Source organism: Alexandromys fortis, unplaced genomic scaffold, assembly GCF_014885135.2.
Source record: "Alexandromys fortis isolate MF-2015 unplaced genomic scaffold, M_Fortis_MF-2015_v1.1 scaffold_222, whole genome shotgun sequence".
NCBI classification, from domain to species: Eukaryota; Metazoa; Chordata; class Mammalia; order Rodentia; family Cricetidae; genus Alexandromys; species Alexandromys fortis.
In genome coordinates, this window is record NW_026068108.1 from 1,645,270 (window position 1) to 1,665,880 (window position 20,611).

General features: G+C 39.7%; 1 protein-coding gene across 13 annotated transcripts in view; it reads right to left on the reverse strand.

Moving 5' to 3' along the window:
- Celf1 (CUGBP Elav-like family member 1) overlaps window positions 1-20,611 on the reverse strand; it is a 68,345-nt gene that overhangs the window by 17,540 nt on the left and 30,194 nt on the right. For 12 of the 13 annotated variants that reach the window (XM_050124208.1, XM_050124209.1, XM_050124212.1 and 9 more), the window contains exons 2-5: window positions 13,530-13,681; window positions 3,158-3,345; window positions 1,861-1,943; window positions 1,454-1,502 (exon numbers count right to left, since the gene is read on the reverse strand). In XM_050124208.1, coding sequence (XP_049980165.1) covers window positions 1,454-1,502; window positions 1,861-1,943; window positions 3,158-3,345; window positions 13,530-13,600 — 391 coding nt within the window. In that variant the 5' untranslated portion in view covers window positions 13,601-13,681. The remainder of the gene's footprint in view (window positions 1-1,453; window positions 1,503-1,860; window positions 1,944-3,157; window positions 3,346-13,529; window positions 13,682-20,611) is intronic. The other variant, XM_050124207.1, reaches the window with a different exon arrangement.

The following is a 20,611-nucleotide window of genomic DNA, read 5'->3' on the forward strand; positions in this document are numbered from 1 at the left end:
ATAATAGAAAGATAGCCAGGTTACCTCAAAGGCTAATCTTGTAGGTATAAAAATGCAAAAGTTTCTTGCATTTTGTCATGTGTGCTTCCTTCTAGCAATACCAGGAGAAAGTTTTCACACTTGATGTGACCAGGGAACAGAAGTCTCTTCAGTGGGAACTTCCTATTTTTCTTTTCCGACATTTAAAATTCTCCCTTAAACTGTGAATGTCAATGATTAATGTCTGTTTGCCTGCCTTCCTCCCCCCCCCCCCCCCCCCCCCCCCCCCCCCCCCCCCCCCCNCCGCCTCTTTTTTTGAAACAGGATCTCTCCCTGGATGTCCTGGAACTTGCTACATCAACTAGGCTGGCTTCAAACTCAGAGATCCTCCTGCCTCTGTTTCCTGAGTGCTGGGTCATTTGTGTTTCTAACTGAAATTCTTGAGAATTCAAAATTAACATTCTAGCCTCTGAGCTTTTTACAGCATTGTTCTATTGTATTTTGACTAAATAAACCTTAATGACCCGTTTGCCATCCAATTTTAAGTGTATTCTATTGAGAAATCTGCATAATTTCCACAATTTCACTCAAGAAGGCACCAAGCATAGCTGTCTGTCAGTAACCCCTGAGACAGTCTGCCATTTTCTACATATGTTTTTCCAAGCTGTTTTGAGACAAAGTCTCTGAGCTTTCCCGCTGAACTTTTTGTTTAACTCACGAACTAGTCAGACTTTCATTTTCTTGAAGCGTTCAATTATGCGAGTGAAACAAGGATTATTTGTAGAGCTTTCTGACCACCATCAACTTCAATTTTTCTGGCTGCCATTATAATTTGCTTCTGCAGATGATGTTTTAAGTTTGAGTTCATCCCCAGCTCCAAAGTAGCCTGTTGCTGGACTGCAGAATCCTGGCAACTGTACTGACCGTGGCCTTGTCCCTCTCAGCTCAGGAAGCTCTGTCCTAAAGCATTAGCAAGCCTCCTTTCCAGCTGCTTCACTTTCCTCTTATACCCTGTCCATAAGAATCCTAGGTTTTCTGTTTGTGAATCTGACTGCTTTTGAGATATGGTCTCATGTGGCCCAACCTGGCCTCGAACTCCTAAATAACTCAAACTACATTGTATACTCCTGCACCTGGCTAATTCATCCTAATATGCAATATTTCTATTAACTATTTTTTTCTCACTTATTTATCATAATTGAGACAAAGGAGACTTGTTGTTTTGTTTTTCATCAACAACAGCCCTGACTGTCCTAATTTGCTCTATAAACCAGGTTGGCCTCAAACTCAAGAGATTCACCTGCCCCTGCCTCCCAAGGGCCATGATTAAAAGTGTGTACTACCACCGCCACTCAGCTCAAAGGAGACTTTTATAGGACAATCCATTAAAAATATCTTAAGAATAGCCAACAGGGAAGAAAAAAAAAAAAAAGAAAGAAACCTCATGTAGAACAACCTTGATGTGCTTACTTACCGTTGTTCTTTTCACTGTCAGCAGGTTTCATCTGTATAGGGTGATGCATCTAAAAAGGAAACCCACTGGTATTATTCTCCAAACCCATTAGCACCTTCCTAAAATAAAGACTCTAAAGGGTATACCAAAACAACAGCCTTTAGAATTCTCTGAACTCATAGCTGCCCAATGATCTTACTTACAAAATACAAGAATAGACAGAACGTGAATCATAAACTTAAAATATGCAAGACTGTTGGCAGTGAGGACAACTTTTGGTTGATCTCTGAAATGTTCCCTTTATAGTCTCCTTTTCACAGCAATTACCTTTTCTCCAAAATGCTTTCCACTATGTGCTTGACAGGCACAAGCATGTCCTATGCACAAAAATGGAAACAATGCCATTTTTACTTTTAAGAGCCTCTTACCCCAGGGAGGACCTTCATGTTGTGAAGAGCATTCTGAGCTTCTAATGCAGCTTTACGGGTGTAAAATGTAACAAAACAGCACCCTGAATAAAAAAGATTTTACAAAATCAAATCAGTGCCTTGAAAACAGACAATTCTTACAACATTTCTATCACCACACTACTGCAGAACTTCAAGAGAGAAAAGAGTTTATTAAAACTCAAGAGGAGGAAAAGGGCATTATCTTTTTTTTTTTTTTTCTTCGAAGCAAGGTCTCTGTGTAGCCTTGGAACTCACTCTGCGGAGCAGGTTGGCCTCAAATTCAGAGATCCACCTGCTTTTATCCCCCAGTGATAAGATTAAAGGTGTGCACTACCACCACCCATCAAAGGGCCAAATGCACCTGCTGCTGTGATCTCTTGAAGAGTCTAACTTTTCTTTCCATATCTACTTTGTAAGCTACTACCAACATATTCCCTACATTAAGCCCTTCTCAGTTGATCAACTATCTTGTAAGGCGTTCTGTAGCATCTTACTCTAGTCAAAAACCTCATGTGCTAATTTACTTACTATTTCAAGCATTCCATTCCTAGATCAAATGAGACACATCTGAGCACCTTACAAATCATCTTTTTGGATTAAAAAATATAGCTTAAAAAAAGAACGCCTTCCCCCATGCAACCACAGAAATACCCTGACAATGAGCGGATGTATAGTATATTATAGGAATTAAAAATAACACCCAACTTGGAGTGATTGTGCCTTTGATCCCAACACTCAGAAAACAGAAGGAGTTCTTGAGGTCAAGGCCAGCCTGATTTACACAGCAAGTACAGCAAGTTCTTGGTCAATCAGAACTAAAGCGGAGAGACCCAGTTTTAAAACAAACAAATAGCTGGGTGGTGGTAGTGCACGCCTTTAAATCTAGCACTTGAGAAACAGAGGCAGGAGGATCTCTGCTAGTTTGAGGCCAGTCTTGTTTAGAGGGAGTTCCAGGACAGTTAGGGCTGTTACAGAGAAACTTGTCTCAAAAAATAACAACAAACCCAAAAGCCAAAAAAAAAAAAAAAAAAAAACAAAACACCGGCAAAAACAAAAACAAAAATATTGAAGCCCAGTTATTTGCACTGCATTAAACTCCTAGAAACCCTGGCCGGCAAGCCTGCTCAATGAGTAAAATGCTTGCTGGTAAAGGCACTCCTGCCAAGTCTAACCTTAGCGTTCAATGTCTGTGACTCCCATAATGGAGAGAATCTAATTTCAACTTGCCCACTGACCACCACATATATGAACCATAATAAAAATAAAAACATCTCACCTTTGCTCTGAGGAGGGTTTTGGCTCCTATCTCTTAGGATGTTGATTTCATAGACAGCACCATACTGTTCAAAAAGCTCCCTCAAGTCCTTCTCAGACCAGGTCCTGGGAACCTGGCCTACAAACATCTTGATAGCATCAAGATCTGGTTGGTCTGGGTGGTCCAGGGTGCCGTTCATTTTCTTTGAGCTGCATGAGATAAAGGGATAGGTTATATATATTGTGTACCAGAAGGGTTTTTTTTCCCCCTAAAGATTTGAGTACTTTCTGAAAATAGAAGGAGAAAATCTACTTCATTTACCACTTTCATTTAATTTATCTGAATTCTAGTTTGTCCACTTTACTAGATATCAAACTAAATCTGCCATTCTGATTAAGACATACTGAGCTTTAAAAAAAACTGGCAATGCCACTTTTGCCTTGTCTACCATATAAAAATTCTCAGAACTGAAAAAGTGAAGCTCCCAAAGATAGACCAAGCTTAATAATATTTGAGTACAGCTAAATATAATAAATTTAGTTTTTCTTAAGCTTATTATTTGCTTGTATGTGATATGGATATCCACAAGTCACAGCATATGTGCAGAGGTTGGAGGATTACTTTTTGGAGTCAGTTCTATCCTTTCACTTTTATGTGGGTTCTTGGTTCTAGGCTTATGGGGCAAGTAATTTACCTGCTGGGGTTTCTAAATGTCTGTATAGCAACAAGAGATTAATGATTCCAGGTAAGATTCAGGACTCTAACATAAAGACACAGCTATTATACCTGGGTGTAGTGGAGCACACTCATACTCCTGACATTTAGGAGGTGAAGACAGGAATACCAGGAATACATACAGAAAGAACTTGGCTACAGAGATTTGAAGCCAGATGTGGCTATATGAGAATGTGTTTCAAAACAACAAAAAAGGGATGGCTATCACTTCCTATGATTGATTATACAATTACCATAGAATCAAGCTATCCTCTTTTTTGTTTTTCGAGACAGAGTTTCTTTGTGTATAGTCCTACTAATCCTGGAACTCACTCTTTAGACCAGGCTGGCTTCAAACTCACAGAGATCTGCTTGGCTCTGACTTCCAAGTACTGGGATTAAAGCATGAGCCATCACCGCCTGGCCAAGCTATCCTCTTAAAAAGTTATTTTGGAAACAAACAGGGAGATGACTCAGAGGTAAAATGCAAGTACAAGGATAGAGTGTGGAATTTTAGCATCCATAGAAGCCTGGCATACCAACCGTGGGAACAGACAAGAGGCTCCTGCAGACTTGCCTGCCTAGCCAAGTCTAGCCTAACTGACAAGCTATAGGTTCAGTGAAAGACACCATCTCTAAATAAATAAATAATTGCAGTCAGGAATGGAAGAGCACACCTTTCATCCCAGCACTTGGGATCTACACAGCAAGCTCTTGGTCAGTCAAGGCTATTTTGTAAAGGTCTCAATAAATTAATTAAATTGGAAAATAAATCATGAAGTAGAGAGTGATATAAAAAATACCCGCTGGCCCTCACACTTCCATACATGGGTATGGGTATATATACACACCACACATGCTGAAAAACTGCTTTGGAATAAATTGTCTTATTTGCTTTCTTTTATGACGTCAATTTAAAACTGTGGATGGTGGAGGCTTGTGCATACACCTGTATTCTGTCCAGCACTAGGAAAGCTGAGGCAGTCGTGAAAGCAAGGCTACAGAGAAAAATCAAGAAAGGACAGGACAGGAGGAAGTGCAAAGAAGACAAAGAATAATAACAAGTTTTTAGTTTTTTAACCTTACTGCCCCAAAAGAAACCAGGCTTTCATGATTAAAAAAAGCTCCCGTTAAGCAGTAAATGACAGGTGTCATTCCTTACAACATGACCCTAAACACTTACTTTATCAGCTTTAGTAGCGTTTTATTAAAATGTTGCTAATCTCTCATAATGTTTCTATTCCAGAGAAGAATAACAGAATGCCAATGGTATTCAGGATAGGTTTCAATAATAAGCTAATGGCTCTTTCTGCAGAGACAAAGGCTTATTCATTTATATTACATTAGAAGCTGCAACTCAATGGGATTGTCCTAAGCATGGTTAACATACACAAATTACAACTTATCTAAAACCAGTAGAAACTCAGGATTCTAGACAAACCCTTTCTGTCCAAATACTCTACCTCATCCTCATTTTGGGGGGAGGGATATACTGGGAAGATTGATTCTAATTACATGCCAGGCAAGTCCTCTGCTATTAGACTGTAGGTCTAGCGTGTTACTTTTAGCCAGTCTCACTAAGTAAGTTGCCCAGGATAGCCCTGCACTAACCTATGAGTCATGACCGCTGGTGGGAGGAGGAGGTGTTAAACAACCCTTTCACAGGGGTTGCCTAAGACCATCGGAAAACACAAATATTTACATTACAATTCATAACAGTAGCAAAATTGGTTATGAAATAACAATGAAAACAATTTTATGGCTGGGGGTCACCACAACATGAGGAACTGTATTAAAAGGTCGCAGCATTAGGAGGGTTGAGAACCACTGCTGTAGAGCATGGCTGGCCATGAACACTTTGACTCCCTAGTGCCTGAGACTATGTATGGGCCATAAAGGACCAGTTTCAAATTCTTCTTCTCTATTTCTTCAAGTGTACCCCGCCCCCATAAACCAATCTTTCCCTTTTGTATACCAACTAAGTACCCCTAGGAACTGTCTAGGTCAGTGCTATGTGAGTCACAGCTTAGAGATCCACAGGCAACTTTCACACTTAATCTTTAAGAATTCCTTTTTCGGGCTGGAGAGATGGCTCAGTGGTTAAGAGCATTGCCTGCTCTTCCAAAGGTCCTGAGTTCAATTCCCGGCAACCACATGGTGGCTCACAACCATCTGTGATGAGGTCTGGTGCCCTCTTCTGGCCTGCAGACATACACACAGACAGAATATTGTATGCATAATAAATAAATATTAAAAAAAAGAATTCCTTTTTCACAGAAATCAGATTAAGCCATTATAGATCTATTAAAATTGATAACAAATACAAAATAAGTTTATGTATTATCTTTTAATTATTTATTTCCATGATGGGGTTTCTCTGCATAGCCCTGGCTGTCCTGAAACTTACTCTATAGACCAGGCTAGCCTCAAACGCAACAGATTCACCTACCTCTGCCTCCTGAGTGCTGGCATTAAAGGTGTGCATCACCACTGCCTGGCCGCATTTAATTTTTCAAAGATTTTTTTTTACTATAATTTACAATGGAGTGAAGGATAGACAGTCCACCACTTTGAAAGGCACTATCTAGGTACTTCAAACTTTCAGAGAGGATCTACAGCAATCATGAACTACAATCATTTACTGACTTATTCCTGCTTCCAATAAACACTGGGCACTTAACTTATATAGAGCAATACACCATTAGACATGGTAGACATTGGTAAATAAAAGCACAGTAAAACAAATAAAAAGTAACTGTACATGTCTGAAAATGCCAAAATAAAACCCATCATTTTATGCTAATTTGGAAACAAAAAAATCTTTATTTTTATTTATATACATAAATTAAGATTTATTTTTGTTCCATGTATGGATGCTCCAGGAAGGCAAAAGATATAAGTGCGAGGAACTTAACTTGGGTCCTCTAGAGGGCGGCAAACTCTCTTAACCTCTCTAGCCCTAACAAGAATTTTTTTAAAGACTGAAGAGATAGACAGATGAACAAACAAACGAATAAGCAAACAATGGTAAGAGAAAAAAAGCTAATGATATGGCTTAGTGGATAAAGGTCCTTGTTGCTAAGTCTGACAGCCTGAGGCTGATCCTCAGAACCCATACAGAGGAGGAGAGAGCTACTCCCACAAGCTGTCCTCTAACCTACACAAGCATGGTATGCACAGGTCTTTATCCCAGCTCTCAGTAGGGGAAAGCAAAAGCAGACCAATCTCTGTTAGGTTCTAGACCAGCCAGAGCTGCACAGTGAGATCCTGTCTCCAAAATACTAATTCATTTGATTAAGTATCTTTTAGGTATCAGTAGGTAAAGGTACCTGCCACCACCCTAAATTCAATTCCCAGAGTTCACATAGTAGGAGAGAACCAACTCACACCATACACTGCCTATACACATACACGTACAAAGAAATTTATTAAAAAATGTTAGCAGTGTGTGGTGTGGTGTGTGTATGTATGAGGGGGGGGGGGCACTCAGTGGGTAAAAGCACTTGATGTGCAGCCAGAGCATCCAAGTTCAACCCCTGGAATTTATACTAAGAGAGCATCCACTCCAAACCAATTTCTATAAGTTTTCCTTTGACCTTCACACAATACTAAATAAATAAATGTAAAAATTAAAAGATTTAATTTAAAAATTTTTTTCTTGGATATTTCCTTGGATCTCTTGGAAATAGTTAAAAAGGAAACTGACAGTGTCAGCTAGAAATTTAAAAACTGAAAGAAGCAATCACATAAATGAATAAATATTCAGAATAAGTAGATTCAAACTTTCTCAACTGCCACTGATGTGATGGGATGAGCAGTAGGCAGTCTTCCATTTTCCTTGCACGTATACTTTTAGTGTGAATGTTGTCCTTAAGTAGGCAATCACTGCATTAAAAAGCACCTGAGGACAAAGATTGAGTTCAGGACTCTCCTAGCATTCCTAAGGCACTGAGTATGGTTCCCAGCACCACAAAACAGATAAAATAGACAAGTAGAGAGGCAAGAAAAATAGATGATAATAAATAGATGAGTAGATAAGTAAATAAATAAACTTTTATTTCCCTAGAGATTAATATCTCCAGGTAGAGTACTCGCCCAGTCTGCTGAGAACCAAGGTTCAATCCGCAGCATGATAAAAAAGGGGGAGAGGGGGTGTGAAGAAGACTGAAGAAATGACCCAGTCACTAACTAGAGTGCCTGCTGTGCAAGCATGGAGCCCTGAGTTCAGATCCTAATACCCATGTAAAAAGATGGACATGGATCACTTCTTTATGATGAAGCACTTCTGTGACCCCCAACCCTAGAGGACAGACAGATGGATTCCAAGGTTCACTAATCTTGTCAGTCTAGCTGAATGAACTTTTGATTCTGCAAGAGACTTTCTCTCCAAGAATAAGGTGAAGAGATAGAGGAAGACATCTTAACATCAACCTCTATCCTCCACATGCACTCACACAGGTAGATAACGCACACTCGCACCATCAATCACAACCATGCACGCATACACACACACACACACACACACACACACACACACACACACACACGGCCCAACAATTTTCAAAAGCTTTCATTATTCATTTTGTCACTCACCTGTCATTATTAGTTGATTTCACTTTGTGGATAACACAAACAGAAAAAATTTTCAGACAAGAATCTGTTTACCTTTTTAGCAAGCATAAACCCATACTATATTCAAAATTTAACCATCATCCAATCTCAACAAGTCCCCCAGATTATATAAATACAGTGCTATGGAAAAGGGGGAAGAGAAATACATGCAAATTTCAAGGACTTTAGAAAAAGGAGTCCATAATATGTCCCAGGTGTTTCTCTAGAGAAAACAAGACAGAAAATGTGTATGATATGTGGAAATAATTTTAACATGGATAGTGACTTGTCACTAGGTGCTAGAAAAAGCTATCAACAAAAGTTTCTAAGTCAACATCCTTTAACAGCATAACTAACAATATAATATTGTGAAGTAGTTGTCTTCCCGAAGGTTTGAGAAAATGTTAAGGTTTTATTTTGCAATTATCTCCTTCCAGATGCTCCTCTCAGAAAACAGCCACCCACACAAATCAAAACAACACCAACACCACCATTATATTGGTTCTATGGAAGACTGAGCAACAATCTGCCTTGGAGAATAATACTAAACAAGTGAAAATACTAGACAGTCAACAAATCATTTTGCAAATCTCCTGAACTCCTGATTCTTTTTCTGTAGCCTGAAGCTCCCAATTGCTGGGATTACAGATACATACTACCACTCTCTTGCTATTCTAAATCTTAAATTTAAAAAATTGTATTTTTGGGCTGGAGAGATGACTCAGCGGTTAAGAGCACTGACTGCTCTTCCAGAGGACCCGGGTTCAATTCCCAGCACCCACGTGGCAGCTAACAACTGTTTATAACTCCAAGGTCTGAAACCTTCACACAGACATATATATGCAGGCAAAATACCAATGCACATAAAATAAAAAAAAATTATATTTTTCTCTTAAAAAATACCAGGCAGGGCAGGTGGCGTAGCTGCTTGCCTTTAAAACCAGCACTCACAAGGCAAAGGCGGCGCCTGTGAGTTCAGGGCCAGCCTGGTCTTCAGAACAAGTTCCAGGATAGCAGGACTATGTAAAGAAACCCTGTCTTAAAAAAAAAAATTATTATTATTTAAAAAAGTAAAACAATGCCAGGCGGTGGTTGCACTTACATTTAATCCCAGCACTAGGGAGATAGAAGCAGGTGGATCTCAGTGAGTTCAATGCCAGCCTGGTCTAGTTCCAGGACAGTCAGGACTGAAACCCTGAGGGGAGGGGGAACCAAATCAAACCAAATCAACAAACAAAACAAAAAACCTGGCAAGTCAGCTGAGAATGCACACATCTGTAGCCCCACATTACTGGGCAAGCAGAGGTAGGTGCATTTTGAGTTTGAAGTCAACCTGGGCTATGTATAGTCAGTCTCAAAAATAAAATGAGCCAGGCATGGTGGGTGGTACATGTCTTTAAAGCTAGCAGAGACAGGGGCAGGCAGATGTCTGAGTTCAAGGCTAGCCTCATCCACACAGTGAGTGCCAGGCAAACCAGGGCTACAGGGCTACAAAGTAGACCCCGAACACTCCCTCCCTCCCTCCCTCCCCCCCCCTCTGTGTGTGTGTGTGTGTGTGTGTGTGTGAGAGAGAGAGAGAGAGAGAGAGAGAGAGAGAGAGAGAGAGAGAGAGAGAGAAGAAAAAGTAAATTGGGGTGGAAAGAGAACATGAAACCAGGGAAGAAAAAAAGCCAGTCAAGGGTTCCAATGCAGACAATTTGGAAAACTGCTTTTCTGTACAGTAGAGTCTTGAGAAACAGAGAAGGTAGGAAAGTCGATTAACCAATGAGAGAGCTAGAGGTTTAGGGCCCAACCCTTGGAGAATACCACCTTCTTTCCTTTGCTTTGGTTTTTCGAGACAGGGTTTCTCTGTGGCTTTGGAGCCTGTCCTGGAACTAGCTCTTGTAGACCAGGCTGGCCTCAAACTCCAGAGGTCCGCCTGCCTCTGCCTCCAGTCTGCGCCACTACCACCTGCGTGACAATACCGTGTTCTGAAGTGTAAGCAAATGAAAAGAGCTAGAAGAAGACTTCACCATGACCAGAGAAGAACCCAGGACACTGAGCAGAACAGGAATTGTATCTGGGCTCCCTGGAGCATTCAGGACTCCTCACCACTTCTGTGTTGTAAAATTTTTTGAATCACATTCCCAGACAAAATTATTTTAGTCACAAATCACTGACTTAACCTCTGGTTTAAAGTATTGCTTGAGTGAAGAATTTAAGAGGTGGCAAGCATATGCCAATTTCAAGAATTCTTTATCCTGGGGCCGGGAATGTAGATCAGAGGTAGAGTGCTTATTCAGTATGTACAAAGTCCTGGGTTTTAGTTCCAACAACACCTGCATGAACTCCCACAAACACCACTCACGTGTCATCATAAGCTCCATTCCGTAGTAGTATATTATTCATATGAAAGTAGATCTAAGGACATGGAAATAAAAGCTACTCATTGATGTCTGATCTAGTACCTCCCCAATAACAAAAGAGTATTCAATCCAATTATTTTCAGAAACCAAGTTCTGGCCTATTTCAACTGAGTACCTCATCTGTACAATAGGGGCAACAAGTCAAAGCACTTAGCTTTTTTTTTTTTTTTTTTTTAAACAAAGCTTTGGTGAAGATGGGTCACAAAAACAGATGCAAATGACTTTAGTTTAAAAAACAAAACACTAAAAAAAACCTAGGGCTGGAGAGGTGGCTCAGAGGTTAAGAACACCTATTGTCTTCTGGAGGTCAGTTCAGTTCCCAGCAACCATATGGTGGCTCACAACCATTAGATCTGGTGCCCTCTTCTGGCATGTGTATACATAATAAATAAATTAAAAAAAAAAAAAACACTAACAATCCACTCTGATTAATTCAAAATACCCGCATTAAACTTCAAACTTTTGCTTCAAACTTTAATATACATTAAAAACTAGACATCACACTTAAAATATAGCCTTGGACATTAACATAAAAATTAATCGGGATTTTTAAGTTCCAGGTGGTGTCATGCAATGGTGCTCTCCCAGAGTTTGTAGAATGGTGGACTGGTTCAACCTCTTCAAAGATAAGAAACCTGGGCTGAGGTTGGTAGTTCAGTTGGTGGAGTACTCAGAAACCCTGGGTCTGATTTCAGGGCTGTACAAACTGCAAACAAAGGCATCTGGCAATCATCACAAAGCTCAGAAGGCAAAGGCAGGAGGACCTATGTTCAGCAGCCTTACCTACACAGAAAGTTAAGAGGCCAGTCTGGGATACACAGGAGACCCTATGGAAAGGAAAGGAAAAAGGAAAGGTTGGATGGAGGGAGTGTAGCTCAGAACACTTGTCTGCTCAGCAAGCTAATTTCTAGCACAAAGAGAAAAGACCAAAGAACAGAGGGAAGGGAACTGAATATTCAACAGGCAGTAGCAAAGCACACACACACACACACACACACACACACACACACACGCACGCACACACACACACACACAAACACACACAAAAAAACCCAAACCCTTCTAGAATGCAAAGATAATGAGCCATAAACTCCCAATTTTAACTAGTAATTTTAATTGAGATATGGGCATCCTGGTGCGCCGAATCTCAGTAGTCATACTTAACTGCCCTTTTAACTACTGATAAGATAACATTTTGATAATAAAGAACTGTCATAAAAAGACATCTAAATTACTATTTGAAGAACAATAGAGAAGGCTTATAATCCATTTCAAAAGAGCAATATGGCTAACTTAGTGACTCTCAAAACTATCTCAGAAAGTACCTGGCTATTACTCCCATCTGTGGGGGTGTGAGCTGAACAGTGAGCCTAACTTCAAAGATCCACACTAGTATCTTTCACTGGGAATGTTCTCCCGCTAACATTCTTGGCTTTCTACCAAGGTGCATTTACTTGATGTTCTAAGGTATTTTGAACTTGGTTAAAGTGATGAAACCAGGGAAAATGGTTAAGGTAACTGAAATAATACAGAATTCAGATTCTGATGGAAATCAAGGGTTGGGAATGGGACCCTTCTCTAGAAAGTTCAGAACTAATGTTTCCTATAGCCCCAATTCAGGGCCAGGCTAACAATCTGGCTAGCTAACAAGATCTTCTATTTCTGCACCCACAATTTATTTGAGCAAACTGCCAATAAAAATTGATCCAATTTTGTTTTACTATGGTTTGTTTTTGGTGAGGATAACCTAGTATTACTGAAATTACATGCTGAACTGTATTTTCAATTAGTGAGGAAGTAGGAGGAGAAAATTAAGGTTCAGAATTATACTTCACAGGTCAATACACTATATAACACTATACATACAACACTAAGCAATGACCATACAGAAGCTTCAGAGTATGGCAATTAAAAACTAGCAAGGCATGTTGGCATAACCTAGTACCTCAGTAGCAGAAGCAGAACATCATGAGGTCAATCTGAGCTATATAGGGAGATCCTGTCTCAAAAAATAGAACAGGAGCTGAGGATGATACAGTGCTTGCCTAATATACTCAAAGCCCTGGGTTCTATGTCTGCCAAAACTGAGCTTCATGGCTCATGCCTGCAATCCCAACACCCAGGAAGTTACAGTAAGCAGGAAGGTCAGGAGTTCAAGGTAATTCTTCGGCTACATAGGGAGTTCCAGACCAGGCTGGGTTACATGAAACCCTGTCTCAAAAAAAATAAATAAATAAATAAATAAATAAATAAATAAATAAATAAATAAATAAAAATAAGTAAATAATCAAATAAAAATAAACAAAACAACAAATAACAAAATACTCGATTCCCAAAGGATTATTTAATATTGCATACCCAACCCAAGCAATAGCCACCTTGGAATCTGTTACATGAGTAAACACTATTGTTTAAAGAGATTAGAGCCAGCACACTTGAACTGATGTTGCTAATCATACATCAAGTGTACCTTCATGCAAAGAATTCAGTTACATCCGGGAGGCAATTAACAGTTATGAGAATTAGACTAAATAATTAGGAAAATTAAATATGGGTTTTCTAATTTATTCTCTCTTTTAAGGGACCGGTTTCACCAAATAATAGCAATAAAACAGCCCAGTTCCCTCTGTTTATGATAAAAATTAGACAACAAAAATACTTACACAGGACTGGAATTCAAAGAGCAATGATCCACCATCATTTCTGGAAGGAAATCCAACTTAAACGCAGCCATCACCTCACTCTCCCCTTCAGAAGCCAATGATAATAACTTGCTGCACTTGTCTGATCCACAAATACACACAGCTTTAGCTTCCTGGGCCCCACAAAAAACACAAAGTGGAAATGGAGCTCAGGGAAACCAGTAGTAAGTGCCACAGAAAGAGGCAGGTCTGGGGAAGGGGCAGGGAAAGGGAGTTTTGGACTAAAATGGGGATGCGACCATGTGAAGGGAGGCTCAGCCCAGCACACAATGAAAGTGCTGATGCACCAGGCTTGTTTTGTGTGATTTTCCCTGGCGAAGCAGTACTAAGTGCACTGTCAGATAAATAGTGTGCTGGATTCATGAAGATAGTGTAGCCAACAAAGCAGAAGAAGTACTCTTGTTTCACATCCTCCAAAGTCCTCCCTGTAAATCAGTATTCATGATCCCACAAAACTAAAATTACCCGAAGGAAATAGCAAACAGGCAAAACAAAATGACAAACAACAACAGCAACAAAGTAACCAACCAAGAAAAAAAAAAAAAAAAAACAACTCACCACACTTTATGTGGTCCAAATATGTTTTTTAAAGAATTGGGTTGTTGGCCTTGGTTTTAAACTTAGTTTCCAGGTGTCAAAGATAGCAATGAGCACAGTTCTTGAGTCCAAATTAACCCCAGAACAGTCGCAAAAGGAACAGTAGTAAAGCCAACAGAAGCAGACCAGAAACAAGCTGTTGTCAAACTGGCCATGTAAACCCTGTTGTTCACCAAACTACTTTTGAGGGAATAGCCCTGTTCTCTTAAATAGTGTTGAGGGTAAAGTGATAAATCTGAGCCGGGCGGATCTCTGTGAGTTTGAGACTAGCCTGGTCTACAGATCTAGTTCCAGGACAGGCTCCAAAGTCACAGAGAAACCCTGTCTTGAAAAAGAAAAAAAAAAAAGTGATAAATCAGTTGTTCATCGGACAAGTCTTTTAAAAAAACTCTGGCTCAGTATCACTTATTAGGGGGGCAGAGGCAAAATTTCTTTACTAATTCTCAATCTTAACTTGCCAGAAATGAAAATAGAAATATTCTGTCTCATTCTTTTATATAAATCAATCAATCTACCTACCTACCTACCTACCTACCTACCTACCTATCTATCTATCTATCTATCTATCTATCTATCTATCTATCTATCTATCTATCTATTCCATCCGTCTGCCTGTCTGCCTGCCTGCCTGCCTGTCTGTCTGTCAAGACAGGGTTTCTCTGTATAGCTAGCTAGCTAGCTACCGGTTTTTCATGACAGGGTTTCTCTGCACAGCTTTGAACCCTGTCTCTGTCTCATTCTTTTTTTTTTTTGGTTTTTTTTTTTTTTTGAGACAGGGTTTCTCTGTGGCTTTGGAGCCTGTCCTGGAACTTGCCCTGTAGACCAGGCTGGTCTTGAACTAACAGAGGTCCGCCTGCCTCTGCCTCCCGAGTGCTGGGATTAAAGGCGTGCGCCACCACCACCCGGCTTGTCTCATTCTTAATAGAATACTAGTAGATAAATTTTTTTTTTCAGTTTTCTTCTGACCTTTTCTTTTTTTATATCACTCTGGGTATCTATCCTGGAACTCACTAGGTAGACTGAGCTAGTCTCAAACTCAGAGATCCACCTGTCTCTGCATACACCACTACTCCCAGCATCTGTTAGCCTTCCTAATGAAACAAACAAAAAAAGGTGGTAATAATGAAAAAGAACTCTGTCTATTCAGGATACAAATTCAAAACAGAGGGGAAAGAAATAGCAATGCAGGATCACGCTCTTCATTCTCTTACCCTCCTTCAGGCCCAGAGTGTCATAGTCCAGTGGAAAACTTAGCTAGCATGTGTAACAACATGGCTTCAATCCCTAGTTACAACAGGTGAAAACACTGCTGCTCAAACCAAGACTGATGAATGCGCACATTTTTTATCATTAGGGCTGTCACTTCAAGTTCAGTTCAAGACACAGGAAAATTTGGAAAAATGTTATATTCAGCTTATAAAAGTAAAAGGAAGTGGGACTGGTGTTACATTCCTGTGATCCCAGCACTTGGAAAATAAAGGCAGAATGATCAGTACAAGGTGAGCCTCTGCTGCATAGCAAATTTCAAGGACAGCTAGGAATACAAAAGACCCGAGTGTCTCAAACAGTCAAAAATAAACTGCTAAACCATAAAAGAAAGGACAGCTAGTGACAAGGTAACTTAAAATTTCCAGTCTGTTAACAATGGCTAACATCTACACCTGCTTTCTTAGGAAAGTGGGAGTTAAGTCTTCTCTTAAAGTCCACACAGAGCTACTCCACTTCTACAACTGTTAACAGAGAATAACTTTTCTATTTGTCAAAAACTTGGGATAGGATGGTCAACTTTGGAAATGGAAATAGCGGGAAACACTCTTCCAATTCCATTAAAGAAGGAAGCACAAGTAAACATCTACTGAGAAAAGAATACAAATAATCCACAGTCTAGTTCACCAGTCATGTCAGATTGGATAGGACTGCTTGAGTAACTGGCAGTCTGTCCAATTTCTTCTTATAATTGCTGGAGCTGATAACATTCCTCATGCTATAAAACTTATGTGGCCCAAGAAATAATTTTGCAAGTCAAAGGTCAAATTAGACTTTTTAGTTTGAGAATTCATTTAAATAGAAATCAAGTTATAAGCAATCCCACTGGTTGTTGCTATATTCCTATAATTCATTAGAGACATACAAATTCTAATTATGTCTTTACATTAATTAGAATCATAGTATCTATTAAAGGTGGGAGTATTAAACATTAGGCACTGACCAATGTATGAAAAGATACATACTCCTTACAATACTTTCATTAAGCCACTGGCTAAGAAACACTGATTCTGCCCCCCAAAATAGAACTCTTATTCAAAAGAATTCGGAGAACCCATTTAATGGAAGTTTTTAAAAAGAAAACAGGGAGTGGAGGGCCTATAAGTCCTATACTTATATTAAAACCCACTTTTATGGGGCTAGAGAGATGGATCAGTGGTTAAGAGCACTGACTGCTCTTCCAGGAGGGGGAATTCGTTTCCCAGTAACCACTTGGTGGCTCACAACTGTCTGTGACTCCAGTTCCAGAGAACCCGACATACAGACATATATGAAGGCAGAAACACCAATGCATATAAAATAAAAATAAATTATTAAAATTCATTTTGATATATAAAGTACTATTGCTTCAAAAACCTCTAATATGGAAATGTTATTCCATAGAGAAGTGTCTCTTTAAGCAGGTTGCAAGTGTTACCTAAGTAAATTAAATTCAGTGAATTTGTGGGAAAAGAAAACAAGAGAAATAATTTATAATTTATTGTTTTAAAGGATTGTAACAATAAGTGATAATAGAAATGATATGAATGCAAAAATACAGAAATTAAAAACTAAAAATCAGCTGTTCACAGAAAATTGTTCTTAATTTTAAAAATCTTTATTTAGATATGATGCATTAGAAATAAGGTGGCAAAAATGGTTTAACTCAGGGTTTGCTGTAAGAGAAAGTTTTAACTTTTCCTCTGTTTGCATCCTGATTCTTTCACTCTGGATATCTTATTTCCTCTTCCTTCTGTTTATATAAGTTTATTTTGGTCTTAAATATATTTTCTACCTCTTCTTTTGGGGGGGGGGTTCTTATTCTTTGAGAAAGATTTCTCTTTGTAGCCCTGGCTTTCCTTAAACCCAGGGATCCACCTGCTTTCCACCCCCCAAGTGGGAGTAAAGGTGCACACTGTTATGGTTTTTGTCTCTTTAAGAGACAAGCCACACCCACTCCCGGCGACCCCTGCCCTCCCCCTTCACCCCTGCCCCCCCCCATCTTAGACTCTCTAGGTGAATGCATGCATGCAAGTGTGTGTGTCTCTCGGGCCCTTCTCTGACTCTCTCATCTTCTCCTCCCCCCTCTCCTCTAAGTAATAAATATTTAATTCTATTCTGTACGACGTGTCTGTCCATGTTCCTTCTACCCACCGCTGGGAGACAGCACTGGGCAGTCCTGCCCGAATTTTGCAACCGCTCTGGGAACCGGCAGCCATCTCTGTCTGGGACTGGCTGCTCCCAAAGCCTGCTGCCTGCCTACTGCCACCAGGGACCCACCAACATTTTTAAAAAATCATAAAACACACAACCATGCTAGCTTTCCTTTTTTTTTTTCTTTTAAAGTTAACAATGACCTAGCTGGGTGGTGGTGGCAGCAGCGTATGCCTTTAATCCCAACAGAGGCAGAGGCAGAGGCGGGCGGATCTCTGTGAGTTCCAGGCTAGTTGGCTACAGATGGAGGAGTCCTAGGACAGCCAGGACTACACAGAGAAACCCTGTTTTGAAAAACAGAAAAAGGGGGGGGGGTACCACAGTAAACAAGAACAATACAGGTAAGGAAAACAAGATACTACAAAACAGCACACTCTGCATTTAAAGTATGCAAATGAATACATTTAGCATGAAAATGTAAAACTGGATTAGTAGAGAATTATAGCAAAAAAGCATGGCTGAGCAAAAATCGCCTAGGAGGCAAGTCCAAATGGCCATCTTTTACTTATTAGATTTTTTTCATTTTATTTTATGTGAATTTTGCCTACATGTATTGTGTGCCCCCACATGCATGCTTGGTGTCCATAAAGATCAGAGGGGACATTGGATCCCTGGAACTAGAGTTATGGATGGTTGTGAACCACTATGTAGGTGCTGGGTATTGAACCCAGGTCCTCTGTAAGGCAACAAAGTAATCTTAGAGGATGAACTATCTCTCCAGCTCCTCAAATAGCCATCCTGACGGACATAAATAGGGAGTACAATGATAGGTAAACATAATTTACGTTTGCTCTAAAATCTGTTTTTGAAAGAGCAAAAACATCAAGTTTGGTTATGTGAGAATAGAAGAGATTATGAACTGACAGTGCAGTCTAAAAAAACCCACCAACTTACATCATTAAAATTAAAGCCATAAGGAAAACTGAAAGTGTAAATATTTACAAAATAGCCATAGGTCAGACTACTAAGTGAACTGTATATGCCTGCCTCTCCACTAACTGCTGATCGTTAGATGACAAGAGAGATTCAGAAAAGTAACCAGCCAGAAGAGCTTAAACTTTTAATTTAAAAAATTTAAACTAGAAAGAATTTCCATTTTAAACTGGAGTACTTCTGCACCTGGAAAGAGGGCCTAGTGGCTTAAGAGTACTTGGGAAACGCTCTTCCAAAACACTGCTGATTGGTTCCCAGCATCCCTGTCTGGCAGGGGACTCAATGCCTTCTTCTGATCTCAGTACTTATATGCACATATTCACATACATCATTTTTTGAGTACTTTTAATATAATAGAACACCGAACCCAGGACCTTACATATTTAAAAAATGCTGACCTGAGTTGTTAATTACCTCAGTGGCATCATACATTATTTTATTATTATTTTGCAAAATCATGAGACTTTAGACCAAAAGCCTTTAAGTTTGCAACAAAAGTCAGTTCTGAAGAGGAGTTGTGTGTTAAGTAAAAAAGAAAAACATTTTAAAAATTGCTTTAAATCTATAAAGAAAGCAAATTTGGACGTATAAGCTAATCTGCATGTAAATTCTCTATATAATATACTGAGAAAATATGACAAGGCAGAAGTAAGACTAACCAGAATTTGTCTTTAATCATTTCTCACCTTTTTGCTCAGTGCCAAGTACAAAGACTAACAGAAAGATTCTATTCTGAGATTAAATCTCTTGGATGGGCATTCTCTTTCTCTGTCTCCCCTCCCTCCTTCCCTCCCTTCCTGACTGCTCCAGAACCTGCTCTGTAGACCAGGCTGGCCTCTAACTTACAGAGATCTGCTGCACGTCGGGATCAAAGGATGTGCCACCATGCCTGGCTCAAAGCTCATTTTAAATATCAGCTGAAATTTGGAGAATTAAAGTACTAAGTGGCTGAAAAGATATGTCACCAAATTGCACAACAAATAACAAAACAAGATTTGGAAGTTGAATTTCAGTACATTTAGGTAATCAGAACAGTCATCAGGACTGGCCTAAAAACTATGCCTGTGAGCATGACCTTGAACTTCTGACCTTCCTGCCCTCATCTCCCCAGTATCAGGATTACAAGTGTGCGCGACCATGTCATGTCTAGTTTATGAAGTGACTGGGATAGAAACAACAGCTTCACATATTTTTTTTTTTTTTTTTTTTTTTGGTTTTTCGAGACAGGGTTTCTCTGTGGCTTTGGAGCCTGTCCTGGAACTAGCTCTGTAGACCAGGCTGGTCTCGAACTCACAGAGATCCGCCTGCCTCTGCCTCCCGAGTGCTGGGATTAAAGGCGTGCGCCACCATCGCCCGGCTCAGCTTCACATATTCTAAGTCCTCTGTCAACTGAGCTATATCTCCAGCCATCCCACATGGTATGGGTCAGGAGGCTACAGAAAAGCTAAAGGATAAAAGTCTCTGCAATTAATACCACGTTATTAATGTGGAAAGGACACTATCATTTTCCCCAAAGCAATTTTCCTGAATAGGTAGGTGTCAGGCATAAACTTTTTAAAGTTCCTGACTTTGTAAATGCATCTTGGTGGCGCTAGGGTGGTGATGAACCACTAAAACCAAAATAATCAGAAGGTGGGGAAATAACTGCAAAAAGAGGAACCACAAAATCAATTTGCCTTATTTTTAAGCGTTATTGAATAATCTTCCAAGTGGAGACTGATTTTCTAACAGCCCCAATTCCTACAAGCTCCCACTGATAACCCCTTTCAGCTGGACTTTTGTCACCTATAGTGAGAGCACTGCTCAAAGTCATTGAGGACAATGTCTACCTGAAAAATCTAAGAATTTTGAAAGATTAAGCTAGACCTAGAACTATGAGACCTACCTTCTCTGAAAACTGGCTCTGCTTTGTTTTAGTTTAATGTTATGTGGTTGAGTGTTCTTATGTGCGTGTACGCCATGAGGATGCTTGGTTCCGAAGGAAGCCAAGAGGGTGTCAGAGCTTCTGCAAAAGCAACAGGTGCTCTTAATCACTCTTAACTAGCATAATATAT